The sequence below is a fragment of the Microtus pennsylvanicus genome, chromosome 7 (assembly GCF_037038515.1).
Source record: "Microtus pennsylvanicus isolate mMicPen1 chromosome 7, mMicPen1.hap1, whole genome shotgun sequence".
Taxonomy (NCBI): Eukaryota; Metazoa; Chordata; class Mammalia; order Rodentia; family Cricetidae; genus Microtus; species Microtus pennsylvanicus.
In genome coordinates, this window is record NC_134585.1 from 124,130,474 (window position 1) to 124,153,171 (window position 22,698).

The 22,698-nt window shown below is 50.4% G+C and overlaps 1 protein-coding gene across 3 annotated transcripts in view; it reads right to left on the bottom strand.

The window, feature by feature from the left end:
* Iqgap3 (IQ motif containing GTPase activating protein 3) overlaps positions 1 to 20,903 on the bottom strand; it is a 48,437-nt gene extending 27,534 nt beyond the window's left edge. For all 3 annotated transcript variants that reach the window (XM_075978615.1, XM_075978616.1, XM_075978614.1), the window contains exons 1-16: positions 20,825 to 20,903; positions 18,265 to 18,352; positions 14,329 to 14,485; positions 13,818 to 13,895; positions 10,760 to 10,836; positions 10,212 to 10,279; positions 10,011 to 10,124; positions 9,365 to 9,543; positions 8,891 to 8,969; positions 7,958 to 8,121; positions 7,093 to 7,180; positions 4,514 to 4,677; positions 3,640 to 3,797; positions 2,450 to 2,571; positions 2,213 to 2,376; positions 224 to 314 (exon numbers count right to left, since the gene is read on the bottom strand). In XM_075978615.1, coding sequence (XP_075834730.1) covers positions 224 to 314; positions 2,213 to 2,376; positions 2,450 to 2,571; positions 3,640 to 3,797; positions 4,514 to 4,677; positions 7,093 to 7,180; positions 7,958 to 8,121; positions 8,891 to 8,969; positions 9,365 to 9,543; positions 10,011 to 10,124; positions 10,212 to 10,279; positions 10,760 to 10,836; positions 13,818 to 13,895; positions 14,329 to 14,485; positions 18,265 to 18,352; positions 20,825 to 20,861 — 1,828 coding nt within the window. In that variant the 5' untranslated portion in view covers positions 20,862 to 20,903. The remainder of the gene's footprint in view (positions 1 to 223; positions 315 to 2,212; positions 2,377 to 2,449; positions 2,572 to 3,639; positions 3,798 to 4,513; positions 4,678 to 7,092; positions 7,181 to 7,957; positions 8,122 to 8,890; positions 8,970 to 9,364; positions 9,544 to 10,010; positions 10,125 to 10,211; positions 10,280 to 10,759; positions 10,837 to 13,817; positions 13,896 to 14,328; positions 14,486 to 18,264; positions 18,353 to 20,824) is intronic.
* Between the last annotated feature and the right edge of the window lie 1,795 nt (positions 20,904 to 22,698).

A 22,698-nucleotide genomic window follows, 5' to 3' on the forward strand; every position in this document is an offset into this window, starting at 1 on the left:
AGCAAGCAGCGCCCCCCATGCCCTCTGCTTTGGTTTCTGCCTCTAGGTTTCTATCTTGAATTCCTGCCCTGACTTCCTCCGATGATGGACTGGGATGTGGAGGACTAAGAATAAACCCCTTCCTCCCCAAGTTGCTCTCGGCCGGTCGAGCTAAGATGCTTCCCATGGCTAACGTGAGATGGGGTGGGGCCCCACTCTGCCTTCCCAGTGCCTGGTTGTTTACTTCTCTGAGCTGTGCTTGTGTCCTCATTGGCTCTGGCCACTCCCTGGCGGATCTCCTCCAGCCACAGTACAGCCCCGGGATCTCCTGTCACCTGGCAGATTGGGGAAAAAAAAAAAAGATGAAAAAAACACAAAACCCTACAAGCCCAGCAGGGAACTAAAGTACACCGGAGCAGGGGGGGGAAGGCTCTCTTCTCTCTGCCCTGAGGAGCCATGACCCTGGGGGGGGGGGGAGGCTTGGATGGCTATACTCCTGATGAAGCAGGGAAGGCTCTCTTGGCTCCCCCTCCCTGTCCTGTGGAATCATGACCCTTTGGCCCCCTAGGATGGCTGCCAGGCTCAGAAGGCTCCGCTTGGCCTCAGGGATCTCCACAGCTTTCATACCCCCAGTGTCCAGCACTAACCCTGCAGCCCTTCCCATCCCCCTCTACCTCAGCTCACTGCCCTTAGCCCCATCCTGGTCCTGGCTGCGTCTCCTGGCTGCACATCTCCAGTGGCAGGAAGACTGCACACCGGGCAAGGAAGCCTGAGCTTGCCATGGTCAGCTCAATGTGCTCTTCTCCTCACCAGAAATGGACTCTTACAGAGTTTTTTATTGAGCACTATGTGTCGGGTGCCTACCTGCCTGCCTGTCTTTTTTTTTCTTTTCTAAAAGGCCAAGCCAACCTCAGACTTACTGCAGGTGTGAGCTATCTGGTATTGTTCCTAAGACTTATCTTATGAATTAGTTTTTTTCTTTTTCTTTCGATTTTATTTATTTATTTATTTGTTTATTATGTGTACAGTATTCTTCCTGCAGACCTCATTACAGATGGTTGTGAGCCACCATGTGGTTGCTGGGAATTGAACTCAGAACCTTTGGAAGAGCAGGCAATGCTCTTAACCGCTGAGCCATCTCTCCAGCCCCATTGATTTTATTTATTTATTATGTATATATTCTGCTTGCATATCTGCCTGCAGGCCAGAAGAGGGTACCAGATCTCATTATGGATGGTTGTGAGCCCCCATATGGTTGCTGGGAACTGAACTCAGGACCTCAGGATTCTCTGGAAGAGCAGTCAGCACTCTTAACCACTGAGCCACCTCTCCAGCCCTTCTTTTCCTTTTCAGGACAGGGTTTCTCTGTAGCTTTGGAGCCTGTCCTGGAATTAGCTCTTGTAGACCAGGCTGTCCTCAAACTCACAGAGATCCGCCTGCCTCTGCCTCCCAAGAGCTGCGATTAAAGGCATGAGCCACCACCGCCCAGCATGAATTAGTTTTTCAAAAGGACTTTATTTTTAGTTAGGTGTCTACATATGTATCCGTGTGGAGGTGTGTACATGTGAATGAATGCAAGTGCCCTGAAGAAAGTACTAGATCCCCTGTATCTGGGGTTGTGAGCCCCCTGATGTGGGTGTTGGGAACTGAACTCAGACTCTGTCCAGGCTTCATAGATCAGAACTTGCGAGGCAGACCAAGCAATACTTGGCACAAAGTGATAACTCAATGAATGCTAGCTAGTCCTGCCGTGGTACTCACTCAAGCTCAGCAACTGTGGGATAAGCTTGATGCTGTCACAGGTTTGCAGGGCCACGGCAGCGCAGGGAGGCTGGGTGACGCTGCACAGGAGCTGCAGGACGCAAGCTCATCCGGCTTGGGCCAGGTCTCAGCCTCATTCTGCTGCCACAAACCTCAGCGTGTCAGTTCAAATCTCCCTGTTCCACTCTTAGCTCACTGGACCTGCACCACGAGGTGCAAGGGCAGAGGATGTAGCGTTTTACAGACAAGTACACACACCCCAGGGATACTCAGGTGGTCGCTGGGGAATCAGAGTGGGGAGTCCAGGCACCTGATTCCCGGGCCTGCTCTTTTCCCACATTTTGTCATAACAATCAAATCTTGCCTGTGCCTCTCCTGTTCAGAGTCTGTATCCACCAGGCTGGTCACCACCCTGGCCAAGGCTGAGCCTCTCGCTCTAGTGTCTAACCCAGCCATCTTTTCCTAACCTTACCTTGGCTTTCTTCCTCTTGGCTGCCACGAGGAGGAGATGATACCGAGGTGCAACGTGAAGGCTGACATCTTCCAAGCCAGCCGCTGGAAGCAGCAGAGCAGACAGAGTCTTCTCAGGGTAGCCCTGATCCAGAGCCTCATTGATGAGGCTGATGGCGAGGACCTCTGAGGAAGACATCTGGATGAGCAGCAGCCCCAAACTCAAGACCACGGGAAAGACTGTCTGAGGGGCACTCACGATCCGTCTCTTCCTGAACCTGCGCATTGACCTCGCACACAGCGGCCTGCAGGTCATTCCAACTCAGGAAGGCTCTGTCCGTCCCCCGTAGCTTTCGCACCTTCACCAGGGCATCGAAGTAACTAGCAGCAGAGAGGAGGAGGAGCAGCAGCATGAGCGTCGGTGCGAGCGGCGTGCCCACACAGCCGCGGCTGGTCTTTCCCAGGCCACCTCTTCTCCCCTTACAGACCGTTCCAAGCCCCCTGTGCGGCGCACGGAGCTCAAGCTTCAGCCCTCTTCCCTCCGGACTCTCACCCCAGACCTCAGACACTCAAGCCTTTCATGACTTATACTAAACAGGGTCTCATCTGAACTCCGCATTCCCTCGGTCTGTCTTTGTGCCTCAGCCAGTCCCTTCTGGATAAACATCTGTTGAGTCATCTTCCACTCGTTCCCTCTGCCACCAAGTCCCGTCAATTTGCTTTCAGAATACATTCGCACGCTGGCACCTTCTTCCCAGCCCTGCCGCCCTGCCCTGGCCCAGGCCCCGTGCCAGAGTCTCGGCACAGCCAGAAGGATCTTGGTAAAGCAGGTCAGAAGGATTCCTTCCTTGTTGAACACCCCAGAGCTTCCTTCCACGCTTGAGGACATGGGCTGCTCTGTTAGTCCACTCCATCTGGTCACTCTGGTTTCCTGGTAGTCTTTGTTTTTAGGTTTTTCTTGAATACTGGGATGTTAACCCCAGAGCCTCAGACATGCAAGTGCTCTACCCCTGAGCTCTTTCCAAGCGTGTCCTGACGTCCTGTGAGTGCACCTAGGACACTCTCCTGTCCTGAAGAGCGGCATGGGAAGAACTCAGGCTCCTTAGGTCCTTCTCCGCATGACCCTCCTCATCACGTGACTAGGAAAGCTGCACCCCCCTTTGGCTTGGCCCCATAGCTCCGTGCCTATCCAGTCATGACTCCTGCTTGTGTGCATGCTTGCCGCGAGCAGGGATCTGCTTTAGTCACTGTTTTCAACACCTAGAATGGCAGTGTAGTTTCCCAAGCATTTGCTCAAAGAAATGGAAAGGAAGCGGGATGACCATGTGCTCCCCACTGGGAAGAAACACAGGAGGGGCCAAGAATGGGAATCAGACAGGCTACCGTCCAGTCAGCCACACCCATGCCATCCCCTCACTTCTGGCGTGTGGCTAGAGCCTCCCCACTCACCGCTGAGCATTTTCTTCTTCTACCTGGGCCAGGCCAGTAGCAGGGTTCACCAGACTGGACCAGAAGGCACAGGCATCTCTCGCTTCCAGAGCACGGTTAATGAGAACCACAGCTGAGAGCATCTCCACAGCCACAAAGAGCTCCTCCTGGCCCAGCTCCTAGAGAGGAGAGAGTTGAGAGGAGCTGGGGAACTGTTGGAGCCTGCCTGCCCCAAGCTCTCCAACATCCATCTCCATCCCCAAGTTCCATTCATGCCCAACATCTGGGCCACGGGCCACATTCACCCACTGACCCTACTCATGCTCAACACCTGGGCCACGGGCCACGGGCCACATTCACCCACTGACACTGCTCATGCTCAACACCTGGGACACATTCATTCACCAACATTCACACTTTATATCTGGGATGTTTGCTGTGAACAAATCATCATGAAGACCATACATGGTGTCATCTTATTCCATAACAAGCCAAATGAGGTAGGTACCATTAATAATCGCATTTCCCAGCCAAGCCCATAGCTAGCAATATGGGTTAAATGGAGCCGCCTGACTACAGAGCCCACACTCAACATGTGACTTCTAACTCCCGCAGTTGACATGGTGACTCTATATGAGGCTCAGGCCTTGCTATCAGAAGGGCTGTGTGGACAGGAGTGAGGTGGGGCAGCCTCACGGTTACAGCTGGACAGGCAGGTGTTCTACGCCTGCAACCCTCTCCTTACCTCTAAAGAGAACCAGCACCTACCTGGCAGGGCTGCGGTCCGTGCCGAGCGTGTGCACCGCCACTGGCTGCCATGATGCTCCTGGGAAGCAGCCCTGCCCATCCTAATTTCTGGCCATTCTCCTAGCTGCTTAGGACCCCCAGGACTTACCCCCTGCTGCTGCTTCTGGAGCACAGCCAGCTCCTGCTGGTACACAGCAGAGGCAAAGGGGTACACTTGGGGCAGCTGGGCTTCAGGGCACATGAGCTCCTTCACGGTGTCAGAGGCCACTTCCCTCTGGATGGCTCTGTTGATTCTCCACACTGCCTGGAGCACTGCCGGGGAGGACAGCAAGAAATCACACAGGCTGAGAGTACCTGTTAGCTCAGCTGTCCTTACCAACCAGGCTCTGCTGGGAAATGGCTTTGTAACACTTCTAGAAAGTCATTCTACTAGATTCAAAACGCAGTCCTATATGTTCCAGAGGAAAGGCGGATGGGGTGTTTAAAAGAGAGGCTCTGGTCAAACGGTGGTGGCTCACTCCTTTAATCTCAGCACTTGGGAGGCAGAGGCAGGCAGAGCTCTGTGAGTTTGAGGCCAGCTGGGTCTACTTAGTTGCCAGACAGCCAGGGCTACAGGGAAATCCTGTCTTTAAAAACAGACGGGGGGTGAGTAGGGGGGCTCTCTGAAAGGCAAAGGCAACGTGTTGGGCCCAGGAGTTGCATGGCTTAGAATGCAGCAGAACGTGGCTGTCACAGCAGCAGCGAGCACGAGATTGACAGCTGGCAGTGGTGCATAACTAAGATGAAGTAAGTCAACGGGCTCTGGGGACCAAACCTTAGTGATGGTGCAGAGAAATATAGAGCCAGCTCCGTTTACACTACAGCGGTGGAGGAAGCCAAAGGGGCCATGGCACACCAGTGTGGTTAGTTCACATGCTCTGGGGCCAGTAAGATGCCAAGAAGCACATGGCCTCTGGGGAGGGACAAGGACACCAGGAGACCGACAGTGCCCAGCTGCAGGGGCCATGCTAGAAGCGGTCCCACCCCAGGGTGACGGCAGTGCTGAGGAGGAGAAGCCTTGGAGACAGCTCTGCAGACGTTTCTGCTTGGTGGAGAAAATGTCACTCAGAGGCCCAGAGGCCAGGGCCTGGGAAGGAAGCAAGGAGGAGCTCAGCTGCACCGGGTGAAGCGGGAGCTGAAAAGGTCTCAGCTGCCAGGTCAAGTCCAGGGGATGGAACCAAGTGTGGGATAAAGAATGAAAAGAGCCGGGCTGGAGAGATGGCTCAGCAGCTAAGAACACTTGCTGCTCTTGCGAGGGGTGGTTTAGTTCCTAGCGCCCACACAGGGGTGCATACTCATCCAGAACCCAGTTCCAGGCCTCTACTTCTGACCTCCATGGGCAATGCATGCACACGGCACAAACATACATGGCAAATGCATAGACTTAAATATGTAAAAACAAAATTAAATAAATCTTTTTTGTTGTTTGTTTTTCAAGACAGGATTTCTCTGTTTATCCCTGGCTGTTCTGGAACTTACTCTGTAGACCAGGCTGGCCTTCAACTCACAGAGGTCCACATGCCTCTGCCTCCTGAGTGCTGGGATTAGAGGCATGCGCCAACTACCACGCATATAAATAAAAAAAGAATGGTGTGTGTGTGTGTGGGGAGACACTGGAGAGATGTCTCAGTGGTTAAGAGCACTGGCTGCTCTTTCAGAGGACCCAGGTTCAATTCCCAGCACCCATATGGCAGCTCACAACTGTCTCTAACTCCAGTTCTTGAGGATCTGACACACTCACATATGCACATACAATAGTTGGGTGTGGGGCCTCACACCTGTAACAGCAGCACTCGGGGTGAGCACGGGTGTGTGCGAGAGAGGTAACAGTGTCACATTGTGCTCCAGGCCAGCTTGAGCCGCACAGTAAGATCCTATCTTAGAAAACAACAACAAACCAAGAACGGAGAGCTGAAGCTTTTCTGCTGCGAGATCAGTACCAGATCCCAGGAATGAAGTAGGGCCACATGGCAGGCAGCAGCCAGGAGCAGTCTGGGGGAGGACGCAGTTACTCAGAGGTAGTGACTAAAGACCTCAAACCTGACATGGAGGCAAAACCACAGACCCGGTAGCTGACCCAGCAACTAACGGTCTTCACTCATACCTTGAATTAGTATTATATATATATATTTTTTGTTTGTTTGTTTAAATTTTTTTAGGTTTCCTTTATCATCTGTGTAAATTATTGTGCCTGCAGGTTGTGTGTGTACCACGTGTCTCAAGCCTGCAGAGGTCAGAAAAGGCCTCGGATCTAGTTTGGATCCCCTAGAACTGGAGTGACAGATAACTGTGGGACACCATGCGGGTACTAAGAACTGAACCAGATCCTCTGCAAGAGCAACAAGTGCTCTTAACCACTGAACCTTCTCTCCAGTCCTACATACAATGTTTTTTTAAAGGACACTGAATTAGAAACTGCTTTCCTTACCTGAGAAATCACATTTCAGAAGCCAAAGAAATATAAACAGGCAGAAACAATATTATAGGCGAACTCCCCAGAAGGAGTCTAGTCCAAGCTGGCAGCAAATATCATTATCTTTCATTTGATGTGTCCCTCCGGGGGGTGCAGAAGGCAGAGGACATGGAGGGTAAAGACAGTAGTTTGCCTCATCCAATCCACAGACCAGAAAAGGGGCAAGATACACTACCAAGAGCCAGCAGCGCCCAAGCCTCCTGGAGACAACTTACTGGCTTGCTCTCGATCACCCTTCTCGTTAGCCGTAGCCACCCCGGCCTGGATCTCCTCCTTTTCTAGAAGCCTCACCAGGCCCAGCTCCTGCAAGAGGGCAGAGGTGCAATGGAAGAAGCCCCCAGGCCATGGATGTGCATGAGGGGCTGCCAGGACTCAGTCCTGCCCTCCCTTCAGGTAAAAGGGCCTGGCCTACCCATCTCTAGTACTCTGTCTTTATTACCATTGTTTTCAGTCCAGCATACACCTAACAACAGACTAGGTGCAAGTATAAATAACATCAAACAGAAAGTCAACACATTAAGGGCTGGAGAGATGGCTCCCTGGTTAAAGTGTTTCCTATGTAAGCAAGAGGACTGGAGTTTGGATCTCCAGAACCCACACAAGTCTTGCCTATAATTCCAGCCTTAGATGCAGAGATGGGCTGGTCAAGTTGGTTAGTGAGACTGGCCATATTGGTGAGCTCTGGGCTCAATTAAGAGAGTCTGCCTCAGTGAATAAGGTGGAGGAGGAGTGGTTTCAGATGATTCTCGGCATCAGCTTTGGGCCTCTTATGCACATCCTCACACACTTCGCAAGCTCACACATTGGCCCTCCCCGAAGTGAACACACATACAGACATACACTCATACCAGAGACACATACACATGAAAAATGTGGGAGGGGTCAAAGCATTGCAAAGAAAGTTAATAAGTCAAGACCCCAAGTCAGGAATGAGAAGCAGGCCTGGTCCTTCCCTCTCAGTCCGAGGGACTCTAAGCAGACCAGACAGCCTGGTCCACTGTGCTTTGTGGAGTGAGTCAACCATTTAAAGAAGGAGTCCGTGATGACATGCACACGAGGCCATTTCCCACAGAGCCTGACCTGTGACTTCTGCTCTCTGTCTGAACTCAGCTGTTCCAGGTACCAGTCAGCCAAATCTCTTCTCACCCCTTGCAGGGCCAGGACAGGGTCTTGAAGGGCCTCGAGCAAGGCCCCGGGGCTCTGTCTCTCTAGAGCATCGTCAACAATTTCCAGAGCCCCTTGGACTGAAAAACAGCACAGGTCCAGGTATGTGAAGCCCTCTTCTTACCACCCCAGGCAGACCTGGAAATCTTCTGCCTCCCAAAAGTTACCTCTCTCCTTGACCTGACACAGTGAGCTCATGAGGTCCAGCCTACATCTTCCTCTTGGTCTTCATAGCTCCCCACCCCCATCTCACTGTTCCAGACCCCGAGAATACCCTGATCCTAGGAGGCAAATGTCCCCTTGTTGTGAGCCTTCAGGTTGCCCCTCTGTCCACCATCTTTCCTATCCCATCAATCCTCACACTTTCTTCTTTTCTTTCTTCCTGTTTCCTTTTATTCTGAGAAGGCCTCACAGTACAGCCCTGAGAGCCCTTGAGTGTTTCATCTTCCTGACTGCTGGAATCACAGGTGTGTGGTACTCCCAGCTACACTTCCCTCCTGAAGGACCCTAATCCAAATATCCACCCCCAGCATGGGGAGCTGAAAGACCTGTCCATTTGCCTGTCTTTGTAATTTTCCATTCCCACAGGAGCTCCCTGATATGAACCTCTTTGTTGTGGCCAGAGGAGAGGGTGTATACGCCCTGGCCAGTGATCTTTCCCTAGGGCAGGATCTGGCTCACATAAGGCCATGGAGCTTATTAAACCAGCCATTTCCAAGTGTTTTTGTTCTTTTGTTTTTGTTTTTTTTTTCCTAAACTAGCTCTTGTAGACCAGGCTGGCCTCGAACTCACAGAGATCTGCCTGCCTCTCATCTCAAAGTTTTCCAGGTTCTCCCAGTCATCTCTTACCATTGGCAAGGTTGATGTGGCCCTGGATCTCTGCCTGGGTGAGGCAGGACTCATAGATGTCCTGTTCCTGATCATCATCCTGCAAAAGCAAGATGTAGAAAGAGACGTGGAGACAGTTCGATCGTCCCCCATCCTGTCACACGCACTTCTGCAGTAGACCAATGGCCAGGCCCAAGGACCTTAGGGTTTTGAGGAGAACGTGGGTCTCACCCTGGCAATAAGAGCTAAGCCAACCAGCTTGTGGGCTCCCCCGTCTAATCTCAGCTCAGGCTTCATGCCAGAGCCACTTCAGCCATCTAGACTCTTCCCCAGGCTTCTTGTTCAATAGACATCACTTCATTTCCTCTTCTACTTCTCTAAACTCACAGGAAGATCTTCGGAACTCAAGACAGGACAGGCTGCAGTCCTAGCTCCACTGGAGACTCCCAGGTCTCTCAACTTGGCAGCGCCTATATCCCAAATGTATATCCTTACATGGTTCCTGGCATTGGCAGCCTTCTCCACCTTGGCTAGGGCCAGCAGCTCTTGGTAGACAGCTGCCAAAGGTTCCCGAATATTCTCCAGAAGAGCATTTGGATTCTTCAAGGCAGCCAGAGTGTCCTCCACCATCCCTCGCTCCACTGCATCATTGATGGCAAGAACAGCTGCATGGACTTGGAGGGAAAGAGAACAAGGTCAAGAAGCCAGAAAGGGCCCAGGGCAGCTAAGGCCCAGCCAGAGCCCAGCCAGAGCCCAGCCAGGGCCCAGCCAGAGCACAGCCAGGGCCCAGCCAGAGCACAGCCAGGGCCCAAACAGGGCCCAGCCAGAGCACAGCCAGGGCCCAGCCAGGGCCCAGCTAGGGCCCAGCTAGGGCCCAGCCAGGGCCCAGCCAGGGCCCAGCCAGGGCACAGCAAGGGCACAGCCAGAGCACAGCCAGGGCCCAGCCAGAACACAGCCAGGGCCCAGCCAGAGCCCAGCCAGGGCCCAGCCAGAGCCCAGCCAGGGCCCAGTCAGAGCACAGCCAGGGACCATCCAGGGTCCATCCAAGGGCTGTGAGGCTTGTTGTCATCCCACCCCACACCCGTTCCCCACCCCGCCCCCGCCCCATGACCCCAGGTCCTACTTTAGGGCACAGCCCTACCTGCAGCCTCATCGGCTGAAAACTCATTAGCCAGGATGCCCCCGATCTTGCTGAAGGCTGGTAACTGCAGGCCATATTTGGCCAGTTCAGAGGCAATGTTGCTGAGTTCCTCGGCTGCAATAGTATCAGAGGTGTTCTTCATTAGGCTCAGAACCCCACGTCCTTACTTAGTCTATGGCTAAGAGGAAGGAGCTGGCTCACCTGTGAATTCCACTTTCCCATACAGGTCATGGATCTGAGGGGCCAATCCCAGCCGGAAGAGGAAGAGACTGGGAAGAATGGAAGACATTAGAACATGCTGGGATGTACTGATTGCTGCGCCTTGTCCACGACAGGTGTGTGAAATTACAGCGGTGAAGAGCACTTAGCATTTGCCCTCAAGTCACTCAAGCACCCAGGAATGAGCAGCCAAGACAAGAGAAGAAACAAGACGCCATAGGAGTCTGTAACTGTGAAGGCTCTACAGAGAACACACTGCATGGGACCCGAGACAGCCGCAGAGGCCAGGAATGGAGGCTTGCACGTGATACTCTTGATGGCCCTGGTTCTGATTCATTCATATCCCAGTCACAATCTAAGGACTTGATCCTGCTGTGCCTTCATTTACAAGGCTCACACACAAACACATGACCGTAAACACCCACGCAGACCTGAAATCTCACCCACCCCACTTGGCTGATTTGACTGCCCTCCCTCCTTTCTATGTACACTGCCCTGGAGGAACTGGCTGACTATAGTCAGGGTCTCACCTGAGAGCATGGATGCAGTAGATCACCCGAGGCATATTCTTTTTGTCATAGATGTCTGTGGTCTCTGGGAGGAAGATCTAGAGGAGAAACCAGACAGTTGCTGCACATCGGGAAGAACAGCACAGAGGAGGGCAGTGCAGTAAGGCTTCCAAGCTGGCATGAGAGGGGAGGCTCAGGATGAGCAACGCATTTCTCTCCAATCAGAGCTGTGAGCACCAACAGCCCTGGCTTCTAAGTCATTTCTATAACCATTCCCATTCAGTCCAGTGTAAAAAAGGCTTACTAAGCCAAGGCACAGCCAGTCCCACAGTCACAGAGTGTCCAGGGTTAGCTGACACTAGATGAGCCCTCAGGGGCTACAGAATGCAGGCTGTAGTCTCCAGGAAAAACAGGCCTCAGACACTCAGCCTCCATGAGCCTGGTCCTTGACCTGAGATTTCCAGCACATACATGAAGTGCTCAGGAGTTGACCATGCTCCCAGGGAGGGCCCAACGAGGCATGCATTGCCAAGGCCCATAGAGGCCTTTGAACTGTAGAAGCCCCTTTAAGAACTGAAACCTGAGCTCAGAACACCTTACACCACATTCAGCTTAACAAGGGCCCAAAGCCAGAGAGGTCCCAGTCACTCCAACACAACATATCCCTCCATTGCTTGTCTCCCACCAAAATGTCTGTCTCTTTTGCTTTTTTTAAATTTAGATTTATTTCCTTTATGTGCACAGGTGTTCTGCCCACATGTATTTATGTGCGCTGCATGCCTGCCTGGCGCCTGCAGAGATCAGGAGGGGAATAGTGGAACTGGGGTGCACATTGAACCTGGATCCTCTGCAAGTACAGTAAGAGCACTTAATCTTTAAGTGACCTCTCTAGTCCCTCTCTACTCTTTTTGAAATGAGGTCTCACTGTGTAACCCAAGCTACCATCAAATCTGAACAACCCAGGCCCTAACTGGAAACTCCTAATCCCCCTGCCTTACTCTCCCTATTCTGGAAGATGCACCAGGAAGCTCAGCTTTTCGCCTTTTGTTTTTGTGTGTTTGTTTGAGACAGTGTTTCCCTGTATAACAGCTTTTTTTCTGTAGAACTTGGAGGAGTCCAGGGTATCACATGCTGACCAAGGCTCTACCACTGAGCTATGTCCCAGTCCTAAACTGTCTTTTTCTTTTCCTACTAAGTTCTTTTTTAAACGTGTGTATGGGTGTTTTGCCTGCATGTATGTTTGTGTATCACATGTGCCTGGTTCCCACAGAGAGCAGAAGACAGCATGGGATCTCTGACCGGAATTACAGATGTTGTAAACCACTGTGTGAGGACTGGGAATCAAAGCTGAGTTCTGGAAGAGCATCCAGTGCTCTCAACCATGGAGCCATCTCTTTAGCTCCTTTTTCTTTCTTTTAATTATTTTTTATTTATGTATGTGTGTGTGCTTGTCTGTATGGGCACCATCTGTATGCAGGTGTCCACTGAGACCAAAAGAGGGCACTAGACACCCTGGAACTGGAGTTACAGTCCGCTGTGAGCCACCTGATGTAGGGGCTGGGAATTCAGTCTGAACCCTCTGCAAGAGCAGTTGTACTCTTAACACTTCTTTCTTCCTCTTTCTTCCTTCCTTCCTTTCCTTTTTTTTGGAGACTTGGTCTCTATATGTAGCCCTGGCTGGACTAGAGCTCACTAGGTAGACCAGACTGGCTTTGAGTTCACAAAGATCTCCTTGTCCACTAGGACAAGCCTTTCTCCTTTTGTTGAAAAGGGTTCACTATATAATGCAGGCTGGCCTCAATCTCACCACCTCAGCTTCTTCCTAGGTGCTGGGATTACAGATCTGCACCACCACAAACACCAAAATGTCTTTGCTGCTCTTTCCACTCACATGTGTGCGTGTATGCGTGTGTGTGCGTGTGTGTGTGTGCATGTGTGTGCGTGCGTGTAGGTGGGTGTCAAAACCCATCATGTGGCACGTGGGGATTGAACTCAGGCTGCTGGGTTTAGCAGCAAGCCTCCTCTACCCGCTGAGCTCTCTTACCTCATCTTTTGTCAAGACAGGGTCTCTCTGTGTAGCCCTGGCTGTCCTGGAACTCACTCTGTGCTGCAGGAGCGCCTTCCGCTCCTTTAGCCAATAGCTGTTGAAATACCAGCCCACTGCGGCGTGGTCTATTTATCTTTAAAAAAGAGCAGGAAGCCGTGGCCTGCTCTCTTGGTTCTGGCGTTGGTCCTGCTTGGGCGACTAGGCTCCTTTCCTGACGGTTGGCGTTTCGTGAGTTTTATCCCCCTAAATAAATAACCCTTTAAATCATAACTGGTGTGGGATTGATTTGCACATAAACTCTGTAGACCAGGCTGGACTCAAACTCACAGAGATCTGTCTGCCTCTGCTTCCTGAGTGCTGGGATTAAAGGCGTGCGCCACCACTGCCCAGTTCACCTAATTTTTATAGTTACCTTCACCAGGGAAGGAACACAGAGAAGGGCCGATACACTGCAGAATCCTGCCTAGCCTCAATTTGTATGTTTTATTTATTTATTTTTGTTTTGTTTTGTTTTTGTTTTTCGAGACAGGGTTTCTCTGTAGCTTTTGGTTCCTGTCCTGGAACTAGCTCTTGTAGTCCAGGCTGGCCTTGAACTCACAGAGATCCGCCTGCGTCTGCCTCCCGAGTGCTGGGATTAAAGGCGTGCGCTACCACCGCCCGGCAATTTGTATGTTTTACAAAGAGAATTTATATAGGCCCTGCAATTCTCTTACCAACATACAGGTGGGAATTACCACACCTACTTTATAGGTGAGAGACAACGGGAAAGGACATGGAGCATAAATACCGTAGGGTCTTGGGCCTAAAGCTCTAGTCTGAGGTCTCCCACCTGGGATGTGGCAGGTTCTTGCTTCACTCTGAAATTCTGGTGGGAAAACGTCTGGCTAACATGAGCCCATCCACACTACCCAGACGTTCACTCCATGACAGAAGTGACGCTCCTCAGCCCAGGAGCCACAGGGAGGGAAGGCACAGAGCCCAAGAACTGTTCTCTTAGAGCAGACAGATAAGCATCTTGGCACCCCGTTTTACCGAAGGCAGACCAATGTGGGCTACTGCAGAAAGCCAAAAGTTGATGTTGTCTGTGTGGCGGAAATGCAAGCCAGTTGCCTGAAAGGGAGAAAAGAGAGAATGGTTCTACAGTTCTCAGGGATCCCTATCTTAAAGATTAATGGGTAAAGGGTAGACAGAGCTAAAGGACCCCACCCTGTGTATCCCCTGCCCCATGGGACAGAGAAACAGCTGAAAGCACCGGGACTGGGTGAGCCAGCTGAATAACGGGAAGGCTGGCACAGGGAGGGCAGTGCTGTAAGGCTTCCAAGCTGGCACAGGACACACGCATCTTAAGGCCCATGCAGCAGTACCCTCCCTGTCAGCAGAGCACCTGGCAGAGACACTAGGGAATTCCTACAACTGTACTGCTTTCTAGCTGCGAAAGTGATCACGTATGGAATTTTAAGTTACGTGGTCACCATGCCCTCGCGGCTGTGAGAAGGGGCATCTTAGGAGGGAGATGGCAGGGGATTCGTTGCGCTGTGCCCACCTGGTACCGCAGCTGTTCCACGTCATAGATCTTCTTCAGGGGGACCACAGAGGGGGCAAAGCAGTGGCCCAGCTTGGCCAGCAGCACTCCATTGCGGAGGCTTTCCTCCAGCTCCACCGGGGAAGGAAGCTCCTCTTTCAAGCACACCTCCATCCAGCTGGGAGCAGAGAGCCTGCTTAGGACCCGCCCATCCCTCAAGTGACTCGACACACTATTCCTACCTACCTAAAATCCCCCTCTCTTCCTATGGCCTCACAGTTCCCAACTTTCCCCAAGCTGCTAGAAGCCTAACCAAGTCAACCCTTTCCTTATTCACCCTGGAAAGACTCCCCGAGTCTCCATACCTGCCTGCTTTTAGGGAGGTTCAACCAGACTGTAATGTAAGGTAAACCCTCACTCTGTCTGGCTACATACCTGACTCAAACCAAATGGAATCTGCCACTTCTCTCATTCTGCATGATTCTGAAAACTTAAACACAGAAAGCTCGTGTCTGATGGAATGATCTGCACGGTTCACAATTCGGTTCTGATGATAAAAGGGGTATTGGGGGCTCTGTGGGTTGATGGAAGAGGAACAACTCAAGAGACAGAAAAACTGCACCTCTTAGGACTGGACGCCACTTTCCAACCCATCTCCCTCACTTCGGCTCTGAAACCCAATCGCATTCTGCAAAACGAGGCCAACATCAGTGGTACCGCTGGCTTCAGCGGACAGCTGCTAGATTCGGCGAGCTGGTGATTCTGAGCAAGCATAGAGACTCCTTGGGGAGACTCTCCAGATACTGAGGTCTACAGATATGTTCCCAAAGAGAGTCAAGTATACCTTGCTCCACACTCTCCCTGCTGGACACCTGATTTCTTTCTTTCTTTCTTTCTTTCTTTCTTTCTTTCTTTCTTTCTTTCTTTCTTCCTTCCTTCCTTCCTTCCTTCCTTCCTTCCTTCCTTTCTTTCTTTTTCTTTCTTTTTCAAGACAGCATTTTTCTGTGTAGCCCTAGCTGTCCAGGAACTCCCTCAGTAGGCCAGACTGACCTTGAACTCAGAGACCTACCTGCTCCTGCAGCGGAAGTGTTGGGATTAAAGGTGTGACCATCACACCCAGACTGCTTTCTCATCTGCTCTACCTCACCTTCTTTTTGGAAAACAGTAAAATAGACTATTTTAGAAAGAAAAGAATAGGAAGAAAAGAGGGATGGCTCAGTGGATAAGAGCACTGGCTGCTCTTCCAGAGGACCTGGGTCTGATTCTAGCAACCATATGATGGCTCACAACTATCTGTAACTCTAGTTCCAGGGGATCTGATACCCTCTTCTGGTCTCCAAGGGCACCAGGCATGCATATGGTACACAGACCTACATTCAGATAAAACACCCATACACATTCATTTAAATTAAATTTTTAAAAAATTTAATGGGTGGTGGTGGTGCACGCCTTCAATCCCGGCACTTGGGAGGCAAGGGCAGGAGGATCTCTGTGAGTTCAAGGCCAGCCTAATCTACAAAGCAAATTTCAGGACAACCAGGACTCTTACTCAGAGAAATCTTGTCTCAAAAGAACAAGACAAAATAATAATAATAATAATAAATAAAAATAAATTTTAAAATTTTTGAAAGGAAAGAAAAGGGGCCTAGGGAAATGACTCAGCAGAGCTGAGTGTTTGCTGCACAGGCATAGAGGCCTGAGCTCAAATCCCCTGCACCTACATAAAACCCTCGGCATGGATGCCAGGACTTGTAAGCCCAGTACTATACTATACGGGGAAGCAGGAAGATGGCTGGGGTATGCTGGCCACTAGCCTAGCTCCAGCTTGTCTTAAGGAGTGACACACCAGGACACTTGACCCCCTCTTCTGCTGTCCATACAAACGGAGACAACAACACCAAACACAGAAACACACTCACTATGTATTTGCCAGGCCTCTCTTGGGTAAACTGAATCATAATGTAACCCAACAACTCTCAGATGATGGAGGAAGTCCTGTCTGTGCTCTGTGTGGTCTCTAAGTGTGTGCAGGGACGAATAGTGCACATCTCACACTCAGGCTGCCGCATCCCGCCCTTCTCCGCCCTGCTGCCTGGAGACAGGGTCTCTCACTGAACCTGGAGCTGCCAGGCCCGTGAGCTCCTGGGATCCACCCACCTCCAATTTTTCATTTCTGAGGCCAAGACATGCATAGCTATGCCTGGTTTTTTACATGAGTGCCGGGTCCTCAAGCTTGCATAGCAAGTACCTACTGAGCCGTCTCCCCAGCTTGGGAAATCCTTTAAGAAAGAATTTCAGCAACTAATTAATGAAGAAGACATGATAGCATTGGAAAAAAGTCATTTTTTCCATAAAGTCCTGGGTTCTCTCTAGCACCGGGGGACAAAACAAACAAACAAACAAACAAGCAAAGAACCAGCAGTCACCCAGCATACCCAATAGTGGGTTCCAGTGAGGACCAGCAAGTCATACGGTGAAAGCTAATGGGAAATCGTGGGCTTGAGATCAGCATCACGTGGACTCCCACGTCAGACGTGGCACTGCTAGAGGCCCTGGTACCGTGTGATGCACATGCCCCCACCAAGTCTGCCATCGAACCCGAAACCAGTCAGGTCTTTGAGAGCCAACATCCATTTATAGGAAATATGGGCTTTAGAGCTGAACGACGTAAGAAGCAAATGAAGCCAGAAGGTCAGAAAAAGAGATCCAGTTTCTTGAAAAGGTCAGGGACAGAAGAAATAAACAAGGAGAGGTGCTCCTGCTGGTGCAGGCCGAAGAGGCAGTGTCACGTGCAAACATTTTAGAGTCTTCTTTTTGGGAGGGGGTGGTGGTTTTGAGACAGGGTTTCTCTGTGTAGCCCAGGTTATCATGGAACTCACTCGGCAGACCAGGCTGGCCTCCAACTCAGAGATCCACCTGCCTCTGCTTCCCAAGTGCTGAGATTAAAGGTGTGTGCCGCCACTGCCTGGCTAGAATCTTTTTAATTTAATAGATTTACTTCTTTTTAATTTAAAATGTTCACTGTACGTACTCATTGTACATGGTACTCTGTTATATAAAGACAAATTTTTTAATTAATTAATTAATTTTGTTTTTTTCGAGACAGGGTTTCTCTGTAGCTTTGGAGCCTGTCCTGGAACTAGCTCTTGTAGACCAGGCTGGCCTCGAACTCCCAGAGATCCACCTGCCTCTGCCTCGCAAGTGCTGGGATTAAAGACGTGTGCCACCACCGCCCAGCTTAAATTTTTTACCTTTTAGACAATGCTTAAAACTGGAAAATGGCCTGGTTTCTGATTTCCCAAGGACTCACAGGTAATTTGGCTGGGCATTGACAGCGTGGTAGGCAAAGACTGCAGAGTTATATATTGTTGAAGGATATGGGGAAAGAACGTAATGGCTGGGGTTGGCCTTAAGACAGAAAATGCTATTTTTCATTTCTGTCTTGTATTGAGACAGGGTTTCATGAAGTCCAGACTGGCCTCGGACTTGCTATACAGTGGAGGCTGACTTTGAACTCTGTGTGTGAGCGTACGCATGCAGAGGCCAGAGGTTGACATACTTTCCATCCTGTGTTTTGGAGGCAGGGTCTCTCACTTTCCCCCGCGAAACCTACAGCTCACTAATTGGCGAGGGTCGCCGGTCAGCTAACTGCACGGATCTGCCTGCCTGTGCCTCCCCAGCACTGGTTACAGGCACATGCTGCCATGTATGACTTTTTAACGTGTCTGAATTCAGGTCTTCATGCTCGCACTAAGTGAGCCTTGAACTTCTTGTTCTCTTCCACCCTAAGCACTGAGATTATAGGTACGCATGCTTGGCATGACAAAACTATTTTAACTTGCCCCTTCCCACACCACAGCCCCTTGTCTGTCTGCATTTGCTCTGGAGATAATGCCTGGACTATGAGAGGTAGGAAAGGTGGACCAATAGGAGCCCATCTTCCTGGACCCTGCTTACCGCTTGGCTTCCTCCAGTCGGCACAGGTACTGATAAGCAACGTTCTGTCGCCTCTGCTCATCCATCTCCTCAGCTGTGAGGCGTTCATCTGAAGTGTGAGGAGACGTGGTCAGGGAATGCAGCCTTAGAGAAGGATCTCAGCACCCACACTGGGCAGCTCACAACTACCTGTAACCAGCCAGCTTCAGAGGAACCGATGCCCTCCTCTGCCGTCTGTGGATGCCCATATGCACAAGATACACACACACATACATGCACATAAATGAACATAAAATAAATCTTAAGAAACAAGAACAAAAAAGACAGGAAGCTCAACTCTGAAGCTGCTTTTGAACATACTCCCTAGGCAGCCCCTTCTGGGCACAGAAGCACTCTCCATACCCAGTTCTTTTTCCCAGAGTACCCATCAACAGGGAGCATCCTTCTCTACCAGACATTTTCTTCCTTCCTTCCTCTACAGTCATCTTCCCGTCTTTCTCTTCTTTCCCGAGTCTGCCTCAAGAAGGCCCTTCAGTGCCACCAGCGATTATCCAGAGCGCATCCAGGTTAGCTTCGTCCTCCCCTTCATTGCGGGCTGACTTCTCCGTTGCTGCCGCAGTTGCACCCTGGACGCCTGGCTGACGCTGACTAAGCAGCCATTCATCCACTCAATAACTCAATACTTTCTGCTGGGCCCTGGGCTAATGAATCCCTAATCTTAAAAAAATGCAAGCCCAGTGTGGTGCACACCTTTAATTCCAGCTCTGGGGAGACAGAAGTAGAAGGATCTCTGAGTTCAAGGCCAGCCTAGTCTACAGAGTCAGTTACAGGCTGGTTAGGGCGACACAGTGAGACCCTGTCTTCAAAAAGAAAAGAACAGGAATATAAAGATGGGTGCTGGAGAGAAGCTCTGCAGTGGAGACCACTGACAGATGCAAAGGATCTGGGCTCAATTCGCAACACCTATGTAGTAGCTCACAACTGTCTGTATCTCCAGTTCCAGGGGTCTGATGCCCTCTTCTGGCCTTCACTGGCCCTAGGCATCCAGCAATGTAAAAGACAGTGAATAAGATCTCAGGTTAGCAGAGGAAGCCAACTATTCTATCTGAGCGTCGTAGAATAAATAGCAAGCAGGTTAAAGCAGGACAGATGGCCCAACAGAGGGATCCACCCTATATGCTTAAGATTAAATGAAAAGACAAAGAGAATTTTAAAAGATCACAAGGTAACATTACTATCTTTTTTTTTTTTTTTTTTGGGACAGGGTTTCTCTGTGTAACAGTCCTAGCTGTCCTGGAACTAGCTCTTGTAGACCAGGCTGGCCTCGAACTCCCAGAGATCCACCTGCCCCTGCCTCCCTGCTGGGATTAAAGGCGTGCGCCAACACCACCCAGCACTATTCTTTTTTTTTCTATACCCCCTTTGAGGAGGAAAGTGATGATCAAGTTAAACAAAATGTAGATAACACTCTGACCTCCAAACTCAAGAACAGGGAATGTCTTAAATGGGATAGCATTCCTATTCTGCCTTAGCCATGGTCTCTATTGCTCTGTTCTTCATGGGGAACACAATACACAGGGTGAGGAAAAGTTGCCTGCACACACAGCAAATGAGCTCAGAGAACATCCAAGAGACAGCTTGGTCGATTTGTCTTCTACTCTTCACCCGATTGCCTCATCTTGGATATCCTGCTCTATGATTTCAGGAAGGGCTGGGCTTATTTGAATTGGCAGTTATAAAAGTTCAAACCCACAGACACACACTTCCAAATACAGCTTTGAAAGTACTGGCCAACGGCAGAAAACTCATGAGTTCCTCTGAGGGAGTTTACAAGGAACAAGAGTTGGCTGTTCAAGAATGGAAAATAAACCAGTAAGTGAGTGACTTCACCTCAGAGCTATGAGTTAGGGTAAGATGGAATGGGCGGGGCCTGGACCGCGCGCGCGCGCGTGTACACACACACACACACACACACACACACTGTCTCAAAAAATAAAAAACCGCACAAAAAAAACAACCACCACAAAATGGTTTATCTAGAAGCTGCATTCCCTAATGAGATAGGTGGACACGGATTTTGGAGAAGGGTAAAGAAAGCAGGTTTTGTTTTTCATTCCACTGATCCTTTCAACCCTTCCGAGGAACCCGGGTTTCTCTGAGAAAGCAAGTGTTTCAGGCAGCCCAGGTCAGAATGACCATGAACTCTTGACGTCCTGCCGGAATTCCAACAGCCGGAATTGCCGGAGTGCGCCACCAAGCCGGTCCTCCAGGTTCTGCATTTTAAAACAAGCGGCCAGGTGATTAGGAACCAAAGTAGTTTGAGAGGTATTGTCTCAACGCGGATCCCAACCTCTGACACCTTTTGACAAAAACGGGAATTGCAGAATGTTAAGGGGCCATGGAAATGGTCTACATTCCCCGACCCTGGGGCCCCAGAACCTGGGAAAAAAGGAGCACTCCCTTCGAAGGTTACTCTGCGCACACCAGCCCACTCCCCAGCAGCCCATAGCCCCTCCCGCGAAGGCCAAGCCCCACCAGCAGCACCCCCACTCCACCCTCCTGAGATCCTTGCCGCACTCACAGGCTGTCCGAGCCCGGCCTGCAGCGCACGGCTCCATGTTTCTTCTCCTGCCAGTTTTGAATCTCCCGCCTCTAGGACACCAGCCCTCACCGCGGTCACACCGAGAGAGGACGCTTCCGGTCATACCGCACGGAATCCTGGGTTTCGTAGTTTCTCAGGTGGGACGACTAGGGCTAGCTTTGGGGCAGTTCCTTGATTTGCAATTTCTGCCTGGCTCCTTCTATGCTCAACTGGCTTTTTCAAATAGTCCCTGCCGCTGCCCTTTCTTTCATTAACGCGTCCCACTTCCTATAGAATTCCTGGGACTCCCTATACGCTATGTGGTGTTATACACAGGGGTATACATGCTCTCTAGAGAGTGCTGTTGTAACAAGTGATAAACACAAAATCAAAAAGCTTGGAGGTGAGTACAGCACTGAGGGAGAGGACCATTGAGAGCCTTCCTAATGAAGGCTTTAGCTGATCTCGAGGCAAGACAGAAAATAGATCTAAACAGAAGGGCATGGGTTGGGAATGGTGTTGTGGAATATTGGTTGAAAATGTGTTACATTGTTCATGCTAAGGAACATTTGTTTAATGACACAAAGATGTGTTGCATCCTTTTATATTGCATTTGTTTAATCCTGTGAAGCTGTGTTACTTTGCCTAAAACACCTGATTGGTGTAATAAAGAGCTGAAAGGCCAATAGCTAGTCAGGAGAAAGATAGACGGGGCTGGCAGGCAGAGAGAATAAATAGGAGAAATCTAGGAAGAGATCTGGGAGCAAGAGAAGTAAGTAGGAGAGACCACAGCAAATCACAGAGTAAGAAGTAAAGAATAGTATATAGAGCCGGACGGTGGTGGCGCACGCCTTTAATCCCAGCACTCGGGAGGCAGAGGCAGATGGATCTCTGGGAGTTCGAGGCCAGCCTGGTCTACAAGAGCTAGTTCCAGGACAGGTTCCAAAGCTACAGAGAAACCCTGTCTCGAAAACAACAACAACAACAACAACAACAACAACAACAACAAGAACAACAACAACAACAAAGAATAGTATATAGAAAAGAGAAGGGGGAGCTGGGGAGATGGCTCTTAACCTCTTCCAAAGGTCCAGAGTTCATTCCCAGCAACCACTGTAATGAGATCTGGTGCCCTCCTCTGGCCTGCAGACATACATGCAGGCAGAACACTGCATAAACAAATAAATAAATCTTAAAAAAAAAAAAAAGGGAAGAAAAGAAAAAGGGAAAAGCCCACAGGAAAAAGGTAGACAGGATAATTTAAGCTGGCTAAAAACAAGCCAGGCTTAAACATAAGCCTCTGTGGGAGCCAAAAGAGTAAAGGGCCCCTGGAGTCTGGGTGAGATCTCTCACCAGCTGAGAGTTAAGTCGGCGTTAAGACCACTACCTGCTCTTCCTGAGGATCTGGATTCAACCCCGAGCATCCACACGGCAGCTCACAACCATATGTAATTCCAGCACCAGGGGATCTGATACCCTCACACAGACACATTCGCAGGCAAAACTCCAATGCACATAAAATAAAAATACATAATGCTATGCTCAGATCACAGAGTCCCCCCCAAAACCAACCAGAAGGCCAAGTCCTGTATGTAAAAGCAAAGAGCCTATATTCTTACCCAAGTTTGCAAATTTCAGTTAGGGTTGGGCTTTTATAGTAGCAGGTGGGGGTGAGGGATTTCTAAGGTTCAGGACCCCTGATTGGATGACTTTTGTCTAGGGGTGTCCTGGTGAAAAGCTTTGGGTGTGTGCTGGCAGGTGATCCTATCTACAACAGGTGGAACGTTAGGAATTTCCTTTGGATGATCTGTTCCTGGGTGGTGCCTGGGTGGTCTCCAGGCCTCTATTGAGCCTGTCAAGGCTGGGTCCTACAC